Source organism: Bos indicus, chromosome 28, assembly GCF_029378745.1.
Source record: "Bos indicus isolate NIAB-ARS_2022 breed Sahiwal x Tharparkar chromosome 28, NIAB-ARS_B.indTharparkar_mat_pri_1.0, whole genome shotgun sequence".
In the NCBI taxonomy this organism is placed as follows: domain Eukaryota; kingdom Metazoa; phylum Chordata; class Mammalia; order Artiodactyla; family Bovidae; genus Bos; species Bos indicus.
In genome coordinates, this window is record NC_091787.1 from 16,468,284 (window position 1) to 16,482,779 (window position 14,496).

General features: G+C 38.1%; 1 protein-coding gene across 1 annotated transcript in view; it reads right to left on the reverse strand.

Moving 5' to 3' along the window:
* LOC139180332 (uncharacterized) overlaps positions 1–14,496 on the reverse strand; it is a 368,615-nt gene that overhangs the window by 244,977 nt on the left and 109,142 nt on the right. The window contains exon 4 of the mRNA XM_070781800.1: positions 658–696. Within this exon, the coding sequence (XP_070637901.1) occupies positions 658–696 (39 nt within the window). The remainder of the gene's footprint in view (positions 1–657; positions 697–14,496) is intronic.

A 14,496-nucleotide genomic window follows, 5' to 3' on the forward strand; every position in this document is an offset into this window, starting at 1 on the left:
AACAAAAACAAAATGCAACATCTGTGAAGCCCAGTGAAGTGAAGTGCAATAAAGTAACGTGTGCGGTACTCATCACTGTGTGGGGAAAAGGTACCCGCACAGCGCATGGAGCAGAACACCCCTCTAGGTTAGACACACACATCAGGTTATCATGGCTAGCACGGCGTTCACTCTTAAATCTTCACAATGGCTGTCCCCTCTCCTCATTCTAATTCCAGATCTAGGAGCAAATGACTGACCATAGCTGGACTCCTATGCAGGCTTTTTAAACAGGAGAGAGAGAATATATTAATGAGGCAAGCCCAGCATTTGGCTTTCATGGCACCATAAATAGAGAAACTAATACTGTATCAGTCTCCAGGGGACACGGCTGCTCTCACATGCCATAAACTCAAACCTCAAGGCTGCAGAGCTGAGGACCAAATGTGGAACACAGCGAACACCTTCAAGGTACCATCTTAGCCTGAACACATGTCCAGGTAACCCACTAGGCAAACTATAAAAAGCTTTCAATTTATTCTCTAATTTTTAAAAAGCAATAAACTAGTTAAAAGCAGAATCTCATAAAAAATTCATATGAGTTCATGTTTTCAATTACAACAAAGAAAGCAAACCAAAAACACTGTATCTGTTGAAGTCAGTGTTCATTTTGTTTACCTTTCTAGAGCTCTGCGAATAGTAGGATCCATAGTCAACCTAAAAACAAAGAAACCAACATTTAGCAAATACGAAAGAATTTTGTGTATTTATCAGGACAATAGTCAATAAATACTTATTAATAATGGACTTAAAAACAGAAAGTGCCTTAAAAGGGGACACAAAGAAGAACAGAGGAAATATGATGGACTACAGGAAAGATGTCTGCAGAAAATGCTTAGATAAACTGTGCAATCAAGAAGAGCTCCAAAGTATACACACCCAATCAATGGCATCAATAATCCAAAAAGAATTTTTAAAGATGAAGTTGGGCAAAATGCACGAAAAAAGTATGACCCTGAACTTAAAATGAGTATGCCCATGAGACATAACTTTGACAGTGATAAGATAATGCAAAAGTTCCTCTATGTGAAAACACTGGCATAGTGGAACATTTTCCCATACCATTTTCCTTCACAGCCATTATGAGAAATCCATTTTCTCTCTCAAACTTTATTACTCCAAATATTGTTTACCAAGAACCAGAATAACAAGGCATGTAAAGGCCAAAAGCCTGATTATGCAAAAGATGGCATGGCTCCTCTATTATTATTACAAACTCAAAAGAGAAAACTAAGGATCCACTCTGAATACAGGTACTCCAAAATGAAGGTTACTATTGACTTTCTGCTTTTACAAAATGCTAACTTTATTCCATCAAGGGAAAAAAAATGATCTTAGCTCATTTCCTATTAGGATATGGTAATGTGTAAGATGAAAATTATTCTAACAAAAATCAAAGGTTATATACACAGAACGCAAAGAAAGGAACATTCTGCTTTGGACCTTTAGCTCTAATGACACTTGTATTAGTTAATTCAACCCTATAAAAACTGATATCACAAAGATCATTTAATCTGTCAGCTTTTAAAAATCCACTATCAGAGGCCAACTTGGAGACTGGGGGACGAGGGTCAACTCGGAGAGTACGGGAGTCCTTCACACTTACCCCAAAAATAAAAAAATAAAAATAAAAATCCACTATCAAATCATAAAGACTCAAATCTGAAATTTTAAGTTTCTATCTAAGGTTTCATTTAAGGAAAATAAAATTAACATTCCTAAAACATTATCTTCAGCCGTATTTTTATATTTAATCTTTACAACTTCTAAAATGTTAATAACATTTTATAATTATAAAAGCAATTTATATTCATTGTAGAAAACAGGCAAAAGGCAGAAAATAAAAACAAATCATGACTGCACCACTTAGAAGGAAATTAACATCTTCTGTTTTTCCTTGATGCTCCCTTTCAACATACAAAGTCACACACATGGAATTTAAACAAGATTTAGGATTATACTGCATATACAGTATGTCTTACCTTTTCCCCTTAGCAACGAATCATTTATATCTATATAAAATAGTCTTTAAAAACCATCCTGGGGACTTCCCTAGTGGTCCAGGTGTTAAGACTGTGCTCCCACACAATAGGGTACAGGTTAGCTCCCTGGTCAGGAACTAAGATTCCGCATGCCAGTTGGCTAAAACACACACACACACACACACACACACACACACACACACAGTCTTAACAGATTGTGCATTTGAATATTCATATTCACAAACTTTGTTCAAATATTTTCTGATATTTATTAAATCATCTTGTTTTTCTTTTTGTCTAGTACATCTAACAGTACATCTAATACTGCAACAATACCCTTGCATAAAAATCTTGACATTACATTGGCTAATTTTTGCAAGTGAAATTCACAAAAATAGAATTTCTGAAGAAAAGGCATAAACTTTTTCCATGGCATTTGTCTATAATTTGTGCACCAAAAAGATAAAAATCTATAGACTGCCCACCAAAAGGACAATGAGCAACTCAGTTCCTATTTCTAAAAATGTTCACAGATAAACCCTAACACTTTATAAAAGTTTTATTTAATAGCAGAAATAATATCTGCTTTTAATTTTAGTTATTTCTTATCACTGCTTCTAAGTAATTTTTTAAGTTTACGGTAGTTCTCCAGTTATTATTTTTGACTATTTTTAGCTTAGGAAATTTGTGGTTTTCTTATTGATTTGTAAGAGCTCCTCAGACAATAGAGGTATTAATCATTTGTGTAGCACAATTATATACACATTTTCATTTGCCTTCCCAGCTCATTTTTTGCATTTAGGTTTGACTTATAATGGTTTTCAATGCACAGAAATTGAAATTTTATGTAACCAAACATACCAATCATTTTTTGGTGGTTTCTTCCATGGTCTATGCTTAGAAAGTTCCCCACTTTCAAAGTTTCAATTTCAATGAAATAACTACTTACATTTTCTTTTCTTGTCCTCCAACTCTGCTATCACCTTTTACCCTTGGTTCCTTTTTTTTTTCCAACCTGTGTAGAATTTATTGTAGGGATGGCATGAAGCAAGTACTTCTGTGATTTCTGATGACCCCCTCTCTCAGCCCTTTCCCCCAACACCAGAGTAAAAACCACTCATTCCTTCCCAGTTCACTCGTACAAGATTCACTGTGAGAGTAGCTGCTTTGAGGTACAGTTTGAGCTCTAATGTTCAGAATAAGCGTTTTTTACCCTGAATCTTATTTTTCCTTACAAGTAAAAAGAGAAAACACTATCTATCTTACAGTTCTGTTGTAAGGATTAAGCTAGAAAATTTACAGAAAGCACTTACTTCAGTGTAACACAGACACGTGCTCAACAAGTCAGTGGATGAACATCAGATTCAGGGCTATTTCTCTTCCTCTGATTTATCTGTCACTTCTTGGTCTCACAGGGTGAATTTGAAATAGCACACAGTATTTGATAGAAGTATCTCCAACCTCTTTTCCTACATTTTCTTGCCTATCCTCACCTGTTTTTCCTCTACATAGGCCCAACCCACTTCTCATTTCACTTACTCTTAGGATGCTCTTTTCTTCCCATAATTCATTCTCATTCTCTCTCTCTCTTTGATATGCCGTACTGTGACACAAAGAACAAAACTTTCCAAAAAATGTTTAAAAGCCATGTTGAGGACAAATATCCTTGTTTATTAACTGATTAACATATTAAAATTGTAGCTGTTGTTCAGTCACTCAGTCGAATCAAACTCTTTGTGACTCCAGGGACTGCAGCACAGGAAGCCAGGCTTCTCTGTCCTTCACCATCTCCCAGAGCTTGCTCAAACGCATATCCACTGAGTTGGTGATGCCATCCAACCACCTCATCCTCTGTTGTCCCCTTCTCCTCTTGCCTTCAATCTTTCCCAGCATCAGAGTTTTTTCCAATGGGATGGCTCTTCACATCAGGTGGCCAAAGTATTGGAGCTTCTTCAGCTTTGCTATCAGTCCTTCCAATGAATATTCAGGACTGATTTTCTTTAGGATTGACTGGTTTGATCTCCTTGCTGTCCAAGAGACTCTCGGGAGTCTTCTCCAGTACCACAGTTCAAAAGCATCAACCTTTTAATAACAAAAGCACTTAGCCTATTAAAATTCTAGGCACTCAGCCTTTTTAATTAAAATTATAGGGTCTCATATGATGAGTTGGATGTTGGCAATGGAATTAAAATAGGTAGTTCTTATGATACTGAAGAAGCATCCTCCTATCTTTTTGAGGCTGAATATTTTCATTTTCATCCCACAGAGAAAACTGAATTTTAAAGAGGTAACATGAGTTGCCCAAAGTCATAGCGGGGCTTGAATGTACACCCAAGTTGTCTGGTTTCAATACCTTTTAATTTTCCATTGCAACCATCCTATGACTCCATAAAGCAGTCAATCTGCAACTCAGCAATGTCTTCTGTCCTAAATTTAGACATATAAATTCATTTAGACCTTATGAAACAGCTTCTTTAAAAAGTAATGCAATAAATGATAGCTAATTTCTTAGCTGATATGGTACATATAAAAAATGGAATTTTACTCAGCCATTAAAAGGAACAAAAGTGGGTCATCTGTAGAGATGCTGATCTGCCTAAAGACTGTGATAAAGAGTGAAGTAAGTCAGAAAGAGGAAAACAAATATTATATATTAATGTGTATATGTGGAATCTAGTAAAGTGGTACAGATGAACCCATTTGCAGAGCAGGAAGAGAGACACAGATGTAGAGAACGAGGTGTAGACACTGTGGGGGGATGGATTGGGAGATTAGATTGACATTTATACACTACCATATGTAAAACAGTTAGTGGGAACCTCCTGTATAGTTCAAGGAGCTCAGCTGAGTGCTCTGTGGTGACCTACATGGGTGGGATGGTGGGGGAGGTCCAAGAGGGAGGAGATACATATAGCTGATTCCAATCACTTCATGGCAAATAAATGGGGAAACAATGGAAACAGTGACAGATTATTTTCTTGGGCTCCAAAATCAGTGTAGATGGTGACTGCAGCCATGAAATTAAGACGCTTGCTCCTTGGAAGAAAAGCTATGACAAACCTAAACAGCATATTAAAGAGCAGAGACATTACTTTGCCAACAAAGGTGCGCATAATCAAAGCTATGGTTTTTCTGATAGTCATATATGGATGTGAGAGTTGGACTATAAAGAAAGCTGAGCACCAAAGAATTGATGCTTTTGAACTGTGGTGTTGGAGAAGACTCTTGAGAGTCCCTTGGACTACAAGAAGATCCAACCATTCTGTCCTAAAGGACATCAATCCTGAATATTCATTGGAAGGACTGATGCTGAAGCTGAGGCTCCAATATTTTGGCCACCTGATGCAAAGAGCCGACTCATCTGAAAAGACCCTGATGCTGAGAAAGATTGAAGGCAGGAGGAGAAGGGGACAACAGAGGACAAGATTGTTGGATGGCATCATCGACTCAATGGACAAGAGTTTGAGCAAGTTCCGGGAGTTAATGAAGGACAGGGAACCCTGGCATGCTGCAGTCCACGGGGTAGCAAAGAGTCAGACGCGACTGTGTGACTGAACAACAACAGCTGATTCACTTCACTGAAGCTGTAAAGCAATACTGTAAACTATGCTTAAAAAAAATTAAAAAAAAAAAACATAGTTCAGAAAAAAAAAAGCAGGGAAAATGTTGATACCTGTAGAATCCAGGAAATGAACAAATGGGGGTTATTTATACTTGTATATTTGAAAATATCTTCAAAAATTGGGCTTCCCTGGTGGCTCAGATGGTGAAGGATCTGCCTGTAATGCAGCAGAAATCCCTGCATCAGAATGATCCCCTGGAGAAGGGCACAGCAACCCACTCCAGTATTCTTGCCTGGAGAATCCGATGAACAGATGAGCCTGTCAAGAAACAGTTCATGGGGTTGCAAAGAGTCGGACACAACTAAGCAATAACACTTTCACTATCACCTCAAAAAAGATTTGTTTCCAAAAATGTAGATCATTCATTATTATTTGAAGAAATATTTCAAGACTCACTGATTTTGTATTGGAAAGAGAATTTAGTAGGAGATACAGAGACATGGCTGAGAAGCCTTCCTGACCATCAGTTGGCAGAGAGAACAAAGAACTTCCGTAACTTTTGTCCACTGACAGCAAAAACACTGGAGGTAAAAAAGGATAGGACTTTAAAGCAAAATAGAAACCCTTGTAAACAGAGAGTTGGGAGTTAGCAGAGGAGATGGAAATGGTGATTTAAAAAAAAGGAGGGTAGAAGGAACACATCAGAGTAAAATAGCCTCTCTTTTCCCTTTGGACACCCATTATGGTTGAAAGTGCCCAACAGACTAAAAGCTAAATTTGAATAAGATTCGGCTCATATGCTTTCCTTCTCATAGCTACCACCCAAGTTCTGATCCAAGTTCTTCCCTTCCTTCTGACTCGCTGCATTTTGGAAAGGCAAGTTTTCCTTCTATTGGCCTGATTCCAAATAAATACACTTCTTTCTGTGCTGCTCTAGGATAATTTAACTAGCAATTATTGAAAAATTGCCATTGACAGACCTAAAAACTATGGATAAAAGAAAGTTGCAGCTTTTAAAAACTTCAAATAAATCTGACTCTTGTGCTTTCTAGAAGGTAATTATCCAGACCATACTCTTTCTCTGGGTAGTTCTGCCCCCTCCTGGGAGAGCTCCTTCGTCAGCCATACTCCTTCCTTCTCCCTAACAGGAACCCTGGATGCTGCCCTTCTCAAACCTGTTTGTATTCTAAAATGTATTACTCCTACCATTTGATCCCTTTCCCCCCAGAGGAAGCCTGAGAATCTTGTTAAGACATCATCTGAATGACAAATAGCCAAGACATGGAAGCAACCTAAACGTCCTGACAGAGAAATGGATAAAGAAGACGTGGTACACATATACAATGGAATGGTACTCAGTCATGAGAAATAATGAAATAATGCCAATCGCAGCTACGTAGATGGACCTAGAGTTTTCATACTAAGAGAAGTAAGTCAGAAAGAGAAAGACAAATACCATAAGATGTCACTTAGATGTGGAATTTAAAATATAATACAAATGAACTTTACGAAACAGAGAAACACTCCCAGACTTAACAGACTTGTGGTTACTGGGGAAAAGGGTGGAGAGAAAGGATATATAGATGGGGGATTTGGGATTGACATGCACACACTGCTATATTTAAAGTAGATAACCACATGTGCATGTATGCACTTCCACTTACCACATCACTCTGCTTGACTCCCCAAATTGTAAGTAATTATTTTATATTGTTAGGTTAATCATGTCCCCATTATGGCTTGCAATTGTAACTATCTTTTATTTTTTGTCTGGCTAGTGATTATGAAAGCTGATAGATATCTTGCACTATTGTGATTATGTAACTATTACTCATTTAATACCATTGTATGGGCTTCCCTCATAGCTCAGTCAGTAAAGAATCCGCCTGCAGTTCAGGAGACCCCGGTACAATTCCTAAGTCGGGAAGATCCCCTAGAGAAGGAAATGGCAATCCACTCCAGTATTCTTGCCTGGAAAATCCCATGCACAGTGCAGCCTAGCAGGCTACAGTCATGGGGTCGCAAAAGTCAGACACGGCTTAGCAACTAAACCACCACCACCACCACCAATACCATTGTATCATGATTGGTCAATAGAAAAATAATAGAATTCTATATCATCAAAACTACCATTTAATTGAAAAACTCGTAATCACTTTTTAAAATCAAGATGCATATCAAAATTATCTTGGAACTTTTTAAAAAATACAAATGTCCAGGTATTGCCTTTTTTTTTTTTTGCCAGAGCTCCAGATATGTTTCTAAATGAGCAGCCTTGTTTAAAAAACTGGGCTATATGAGGATCTTTTACTTTTATCTAGTTTGTTTAACTTTTTCTATTTCATATTCAGTGCTCCCATTTCTGGAGAGGGAAATGACAACACACTCCAGTATTCTTACCTAGAGAATCCCATGGACAGAGAAGCCTGGTGGGATGCTGTCCATGGGGTCGCACAGAGTCGGACATGACTGAAGTGGCTTAGTATGTATGCATGCATTGGAGACGGACATGGCAAGCCACTCCAGTGTTCTTGCCTGGAGAATCCCAGGGCCAGGGGAGCCTGGTGGGCTGCCATCTATGGGGTCGCACAGAGTCGGACACGACTGAAGCAACTTAGCAGCAGCAGCAGCTCCCATTTCATTTAGTTTATGTTTTCCAATTTCTCCATCTCTCCTTTCCTTTTTAATGTTCTTTCTCAAGCCTTAATCAAGCATGGTGGCAAAGTTTTGTATACATATATATATAATATATATATTTTACATCCAGGAGATGGTGAAGGACAGGGAAGCCTGGTGTGCTGCAGTCTATGGGGTTGCAAAGAGTTGGACATGACTGAGTGACTGAACAACAAAATATACTCTAGAAAACTTATAAATTTTTGCCCAACTAAAAAATTTATGACATTTTGATTCTCTTGTTTGACTTAGTATAAATAAAATTCTAGATTTCTAATTTAAAAAGTAGATATGCAACAAACAACAACTTTACTGTACAGAACAAGGAACTATAGTGAATATCTTATAATAACCTACAATGGAAAATAATTTCAAAAATAATACATGTGTATATGTATAACTGAATCACACAGAAAAAGAATTCTTTTTGAAATTTAGAAATGTTTATCTTTTTGACAGTTTTCTTAAATGTCCTGTGGACATCTGACAACATATGAGATACAAAATTTTAAATATATGTGTGTAGGATATAAGATTAATATAATTATAAATCTATTATATTTAAATTATTAATGACATCATTCAAGATGCCCCTAATTTTTTCTGCAATTGATAAAATATCCTCAGAGAAATGTTAATATGTCTCACTATGATTATATATTGTGTACTTTTCCCTTATATTTGTTCTGATTTTTGCTTTACGTGTCTCTATTTCTTTGTTGTTTGGTGTCTAATGGTCGACGATGTCTATATTCTTTGTGAATTGCACCTTTTATCATTAAAAACATTCATCTTTGTTTCATTTAAAAAGAAATAAATTTAATCTAAAAATGGCATAAAAATTAAATAGATAATCAACAAGGACCTACTGTAAAAAAAAAAATTAAAATTTTAAAAAAGGTTTGACAAAACACATCCACACATACCTTTTTCAGCTTTACATCAGGGCCTCCTCCCCTCTATTAACCCAACCCCCAACCCAAGTTCCTCCTTCCCCGTTCTCATTCTGCCATACAGGTCAAACCATATGCTGTGAGGGAAAGTGATATGTTTAAATAGAATTAGAATAAATTAAAAAGAATTACATTAATTAGAATTCAATTTAGTAGAACAGAATGTAAATAGGAAATATCCCTCTGCTAGTCTCTTCTCATAGCCCAAACCATGTTTCCACAGTTCTACAGAGAAACAAAAATGCTTAATTCTTCATCTTTGTCTTGACATTAATAAAAATGAGAAGCACAATTACGTGTCCAGGGATTCTGCATTACATATATACATATTTAACTTCTTAAACTTGCATGTTTTTTTCTAGTTACTTTTTAAATTGAAATATAGTTGCTTTACAATGTTGAGTTAGTTTCAGGCGTACAGCAAAGTATTTCAGTTACATACATATATTTTTTCAAATTCTCTTCCTGTATGGGTTATTATAAAATGTTGAGTCTAGCTTCCTGCACTACAGTAGGTCCTTGTTGTTTATCTATTTTATATATAGCAGTGTGTGTGTATAATATGTTACTCCCAACTTCCTAATGTATCCCTCCCTCCCATCTTGTGCTACAGTGGTGAGCACAGCTGCCTCTCACAGTTTATACTGAGCCCATAAAAAAGTCTTGTGAGAAAGGAAGATAGACATTATCACTGTTATTTTGTAAGAGGAGAGTGATGAGCAAAGAAATAAGTGAAATAACCAGAGCTGAGTTTGGGTAAACTCTGGGAGTTGATGACGGACAGGGAGGCCTGGCGGGCTGCGGTTCATGGGGTTGCAAAGACTTGGACACGACTGTGCGACTGAACTGAACTGAATACGCTTAATGAGTGGCTGTAATAGAACTGGAACTTGGGACTTCTGTTGTTGAATCCAAAATCATTCCTATTTCCTGAAACTGACCTTCAGTCTCTAGAACCACAATTACTGAACTTTTACAATTACTATTAGAGGCAACATGGTTCATTTTTCAGCAATTACTCTCCAGCAGTACTATTCTGAAGTCCATGATAATTATTTTGAGACTGTCCTACACCATTCTCGTTTCTTCCTTGACTGAATAATCTCTTAAGATAACAAGTAGGAAAACACAGGTCAAATCACGTCTGAGTTCACAAAAGCAGGATTGTGTGTACATGTGCTCAGTCATGTCTGACTCTGCGATCCCATGGGCTATAGCCAGCCAGGGTCCTCTATTCATGGGATTTCCCAGGCAAGAATACTGGACTGGGTTGCCATTTCCTACTCAAAGGGATCTCTCCGACCCAGGGATAGAACTCCAGTCTCCTGAGTCTCTTGCCTTGGCAGGCAAATTCTTTACCACTGTGCCACCGGGGAAGCCCCAAAAGAAGAACTGGAGTTTATTACATAGGTATAAACATTAGGTTAAAAAAAAGGTTCAATATCAATTACAATAACTATGTATAATTTTATGAATGGTTTCTTTTAAATAAGAACCCTATTTCCAAGGAGATCTTGAATTTGAGATTTTTCCATATCTGATACATTCCTTATGTATATGTCCAGTTAGTCAATGTCTATAATAATAAATATTTATTCTATTCATGATTCAATATGCATATCCATCTTTATAGTTAGTTGTATTTTATCATCAATATAAAATAATAAATTAGTTCTCATATAGTGTTTACTATGTGTCAGGTACTATTGTAAAGGGTTCAAAAATATTACCTCATTTGGTCCTCACCTAACACAATGAGGTAGGTATTCTATTACCTCCTTTTATATACATGGAAACTGAGACACAGAGAGAGTGAGTAACTTGCCCAAACTTTGACAGTAAATAAAGAAGCTTAGATTTGAACTCAAGTGCTATAGCTACATCAGAAGTTCAGTCACACAGTTGTGTCTGAATCTCTGAAACTCCATGGACTGCAGCACACCAGGCTTCCCTATCATCAACCCCCAGAGCTTGCTCAAACTCATGTCCACTGAATCGGTGATGCTATCCAACCATCTCATCCTCTGTTGTCCCCTTCTCTTCCTGCCTTCAATCTTTCCCAGCATCAGGGTCTTTTCAAATGAGTCAGTTCTTCATATCAGATGGCCAAAGTATTGGAGTTTCAGCTTCAGCATCAGTCCTTCCAATGAATATTCAGGACTGATTTCCTTTAGGATGGACCGGTTGGATCTCCTTGCAGTCCAAGGGACCCTCAAGAGTCTTCTCCCCCACCACAGTTCTAAGCATCAATTATTTGGTGCTCAGCTTTCTTTATAGTCCAACTCTCACATCCATACATGACTAAAGGAAAAACCACAGCTTTGACTAGATGGACCTTCGTTAGCAATGTAATGTCTCTGCTTTACCTATGCTGTCTGGGTTGGTCATAGCTTTTTTTTCCAAGGAGCAAGCATCCTTTAACTTCATGGCTGCAGTCACCATCTGAAGTGATTTGTGGAGCCCAAAATTATAAAGTCTGTCAGTGTTTCCATTGTTTCCCCATCTATTTGCCATGATGTGATGGGACCAGATGCCATGATAGTGTTTTGAATGTTGAGTTTTAAGCCAGCTTTTTCACTCTCCTCTTTGGCTTTCATCAAGAGGCTCTTTAGCTCCTCTTCACTTTCTGCCATAAGGGTGGTATCATCTGCATATCTGAGGTTATTGATATTTCTCCTGGCAATCTTGATTCCAGCTTGTGCTTCATCCAGTCTGGCAATTCTCATGATGTACTGTACATATAAGTTAAATAAGCAGGGTGACAATATACAGCCTTGTCATACTCCTTTCCCAATTCAGCTCCATAGTCCACAGAATTTCAATACTCTGTAGTTTCCAAAAGATTTTCACTTGCTACCAAGAATTAAGCATGAATTCAAAAATTTTTAATAAAAAAACAAACTGGTACTTTCTCCAATAAAAATAACTGAAACAATTGGAGAAGGCAATGGCACCCCACTTCAGCACTCTTGCCTGGAAAATCCCATGGATGGAGGAGCCTGGTGGGCTGCCAGTCCATGGGGTCGCTAAGAGTTGGACACAACTGAGCGACTTCACTTTCACTTTTCACTTTCACGCACTGGAGAAGGAAATGGCAACCCACTCCAGTGTTCTTGCCTGGAGAATCCCAGGGACGGGGGAGCCTGGTGGGCTGCCATCTCTGGGGTTGCACAGAGTCGGACATGACTGAGGCGACTTAGCAGCAGCAGCAGGGCTGTTATTTTATTTATTTTTATTGGAGAAAGTACCAGTTTCTTTTTTAAAAAATAAAGCAACATTTTTAAAAAAAAATTAAACAACAGCTAGCCTTCTGGAGCTGGGGCTTCCCTGGTAGCTCAGCTGGTAAAGAATCCACCTTCAATGCAGGAGACCCCAGTTCGATTCCCAGGTTGGGAAGATCCACTGGAGAAGGGATAAGCTACCCACTTCAGTATTCTTGGGCTTCCCAGGTGGCTCAGCTGGTAAAGAATCCGCCTGTAATTCGAGAGACCTGGGTTTGATCCCTGGGTTGGGAAGATCCCTCGGAGGAGGGAACGGCTACCCACTGCAGTATTACGGGCTAGAGAATTCCATGTTCTGTATACTCCGTGGGGTCACAAAGAGTTGGACACGACTGAGTAACTTTCATTCACTCATTCAGCTTTCTAGAGCTAGTGGCTATTTAATATATGTTCAACACAGAACATGATTAACTCTTTAAACAATATGAGGTACTAATTATTACTGTTTCCACTTTATAGATGAAGATTCTGACACTTAGACTAAATTGCTCAGTTACACAGCTTATTGGTAGTGAAGGTGACATTCAAACCCAATTCTGACATCAGAGCCTTCCTCTTAACCATTCTACTCACCTGCCCTCAATCTACTCTACTGAAATAACACGGTTTAAATGAGAGAAAGCAATTTGGGTGAATATTTCTCCACTGCAACTGTGCAAACAAACACAATGTAACATGTTCACTTACATCCACAAATGCACCTGCCCAATATGTTCAAGCAGAGTGTCTCCTGGAATGAAACTCTCCGAAGACCTTTCGAGGAGACAGTGGTTGAAACAGTAAAAAGAAATGCTATTTCCCTTACTCATTTAGATAGTTAAAATTCTAGATTGTTTAGTCGTGAATTTGACATTTTATTTATCTTTCCTTCGAGAAATAAGCCTGTCATAAAGTTTGGAAAATACAGATCCCCAAATACATCATTTCAAATATACTTGAGTAAATAAACTGAGATGCTGAACATTCATAATATTCTTGCCTCAGAGAGCAGTGAAACAATTTGTCACTGACAAACCACCATTCCAGCCTATTTCAGGAGTCAGGTGATTTGTTGGAGGTTTGAGAAGCTTAATGTCAACCCACTTGTTGATAAAAGTTGTTGAGCTCAGACCAACCAATGTATTTGAAATGAACTACCATAAAATTCCAAGTGGCACAATTATTGTTCGCAACTTGCAGCTAGTTAAAAAACATTTCTAATGTCACCTATTCCTTTGTTTCCAAGATGATATTCAAGCAATATAATAAGTAATATAACAAAGATAAACACGGTTGCTAAGAACAGGTAATAGATTTGATCCATTCATTCAGCTAAAACTGTAGGGGCCACCTGTGTGAACTTTAGCATAGGCAAGAGCTGTTGTTTGATCACTTGGTAAGAATAACAGTGAAAGATCAAAGTCACCATAAAAAAAAGTGGGAGGGTTTACTCAGCCAAGTAGCAATCTATTACACAGTGGTGGAAAGTCCAAGATCAAGAGTAGAAAGTGAAAGTCTATTAGTCGTGTCCGACTCTTTGGAACCCCATGGACTATATCGTCCATGGAATTCTCCAGGCCAGAATACTGCAGTGGGTAGTCTTTCTCTTCTCCAGGGGATTTTCCTAACCCATAGATAAAACCCAAGTCTCCCGCATTGCAGACAGATTCTCTACCAGCTGAGCCACCAGGGAAGGTTTAAAGAGTCAGACCTAAAACACAGCCTCAGTTTTCACATCTATAATCTAATGACAATTAGGCTGCTACCCAAGGGTCGGGAGGATTAAAACAAGGTAATGGTAGTAGACTATTTATTGTTGTTATTTAGATGCTAAGTCATGTCTGACTCTTTTGTGACCCCACTCTTGAGCCCACAAGGCTCCTCTGTCCATGTGATTTCCCAGGCAAGAATACTAGAGTGGGTTGCCATTTCCTCCTTCAGGGGATCTTTCTGACCCAAGGATCAAATCCACGTCACCTGCATTGGCAGGCAGACTCCCTACCACTGAGCCACCAGGGCAGCC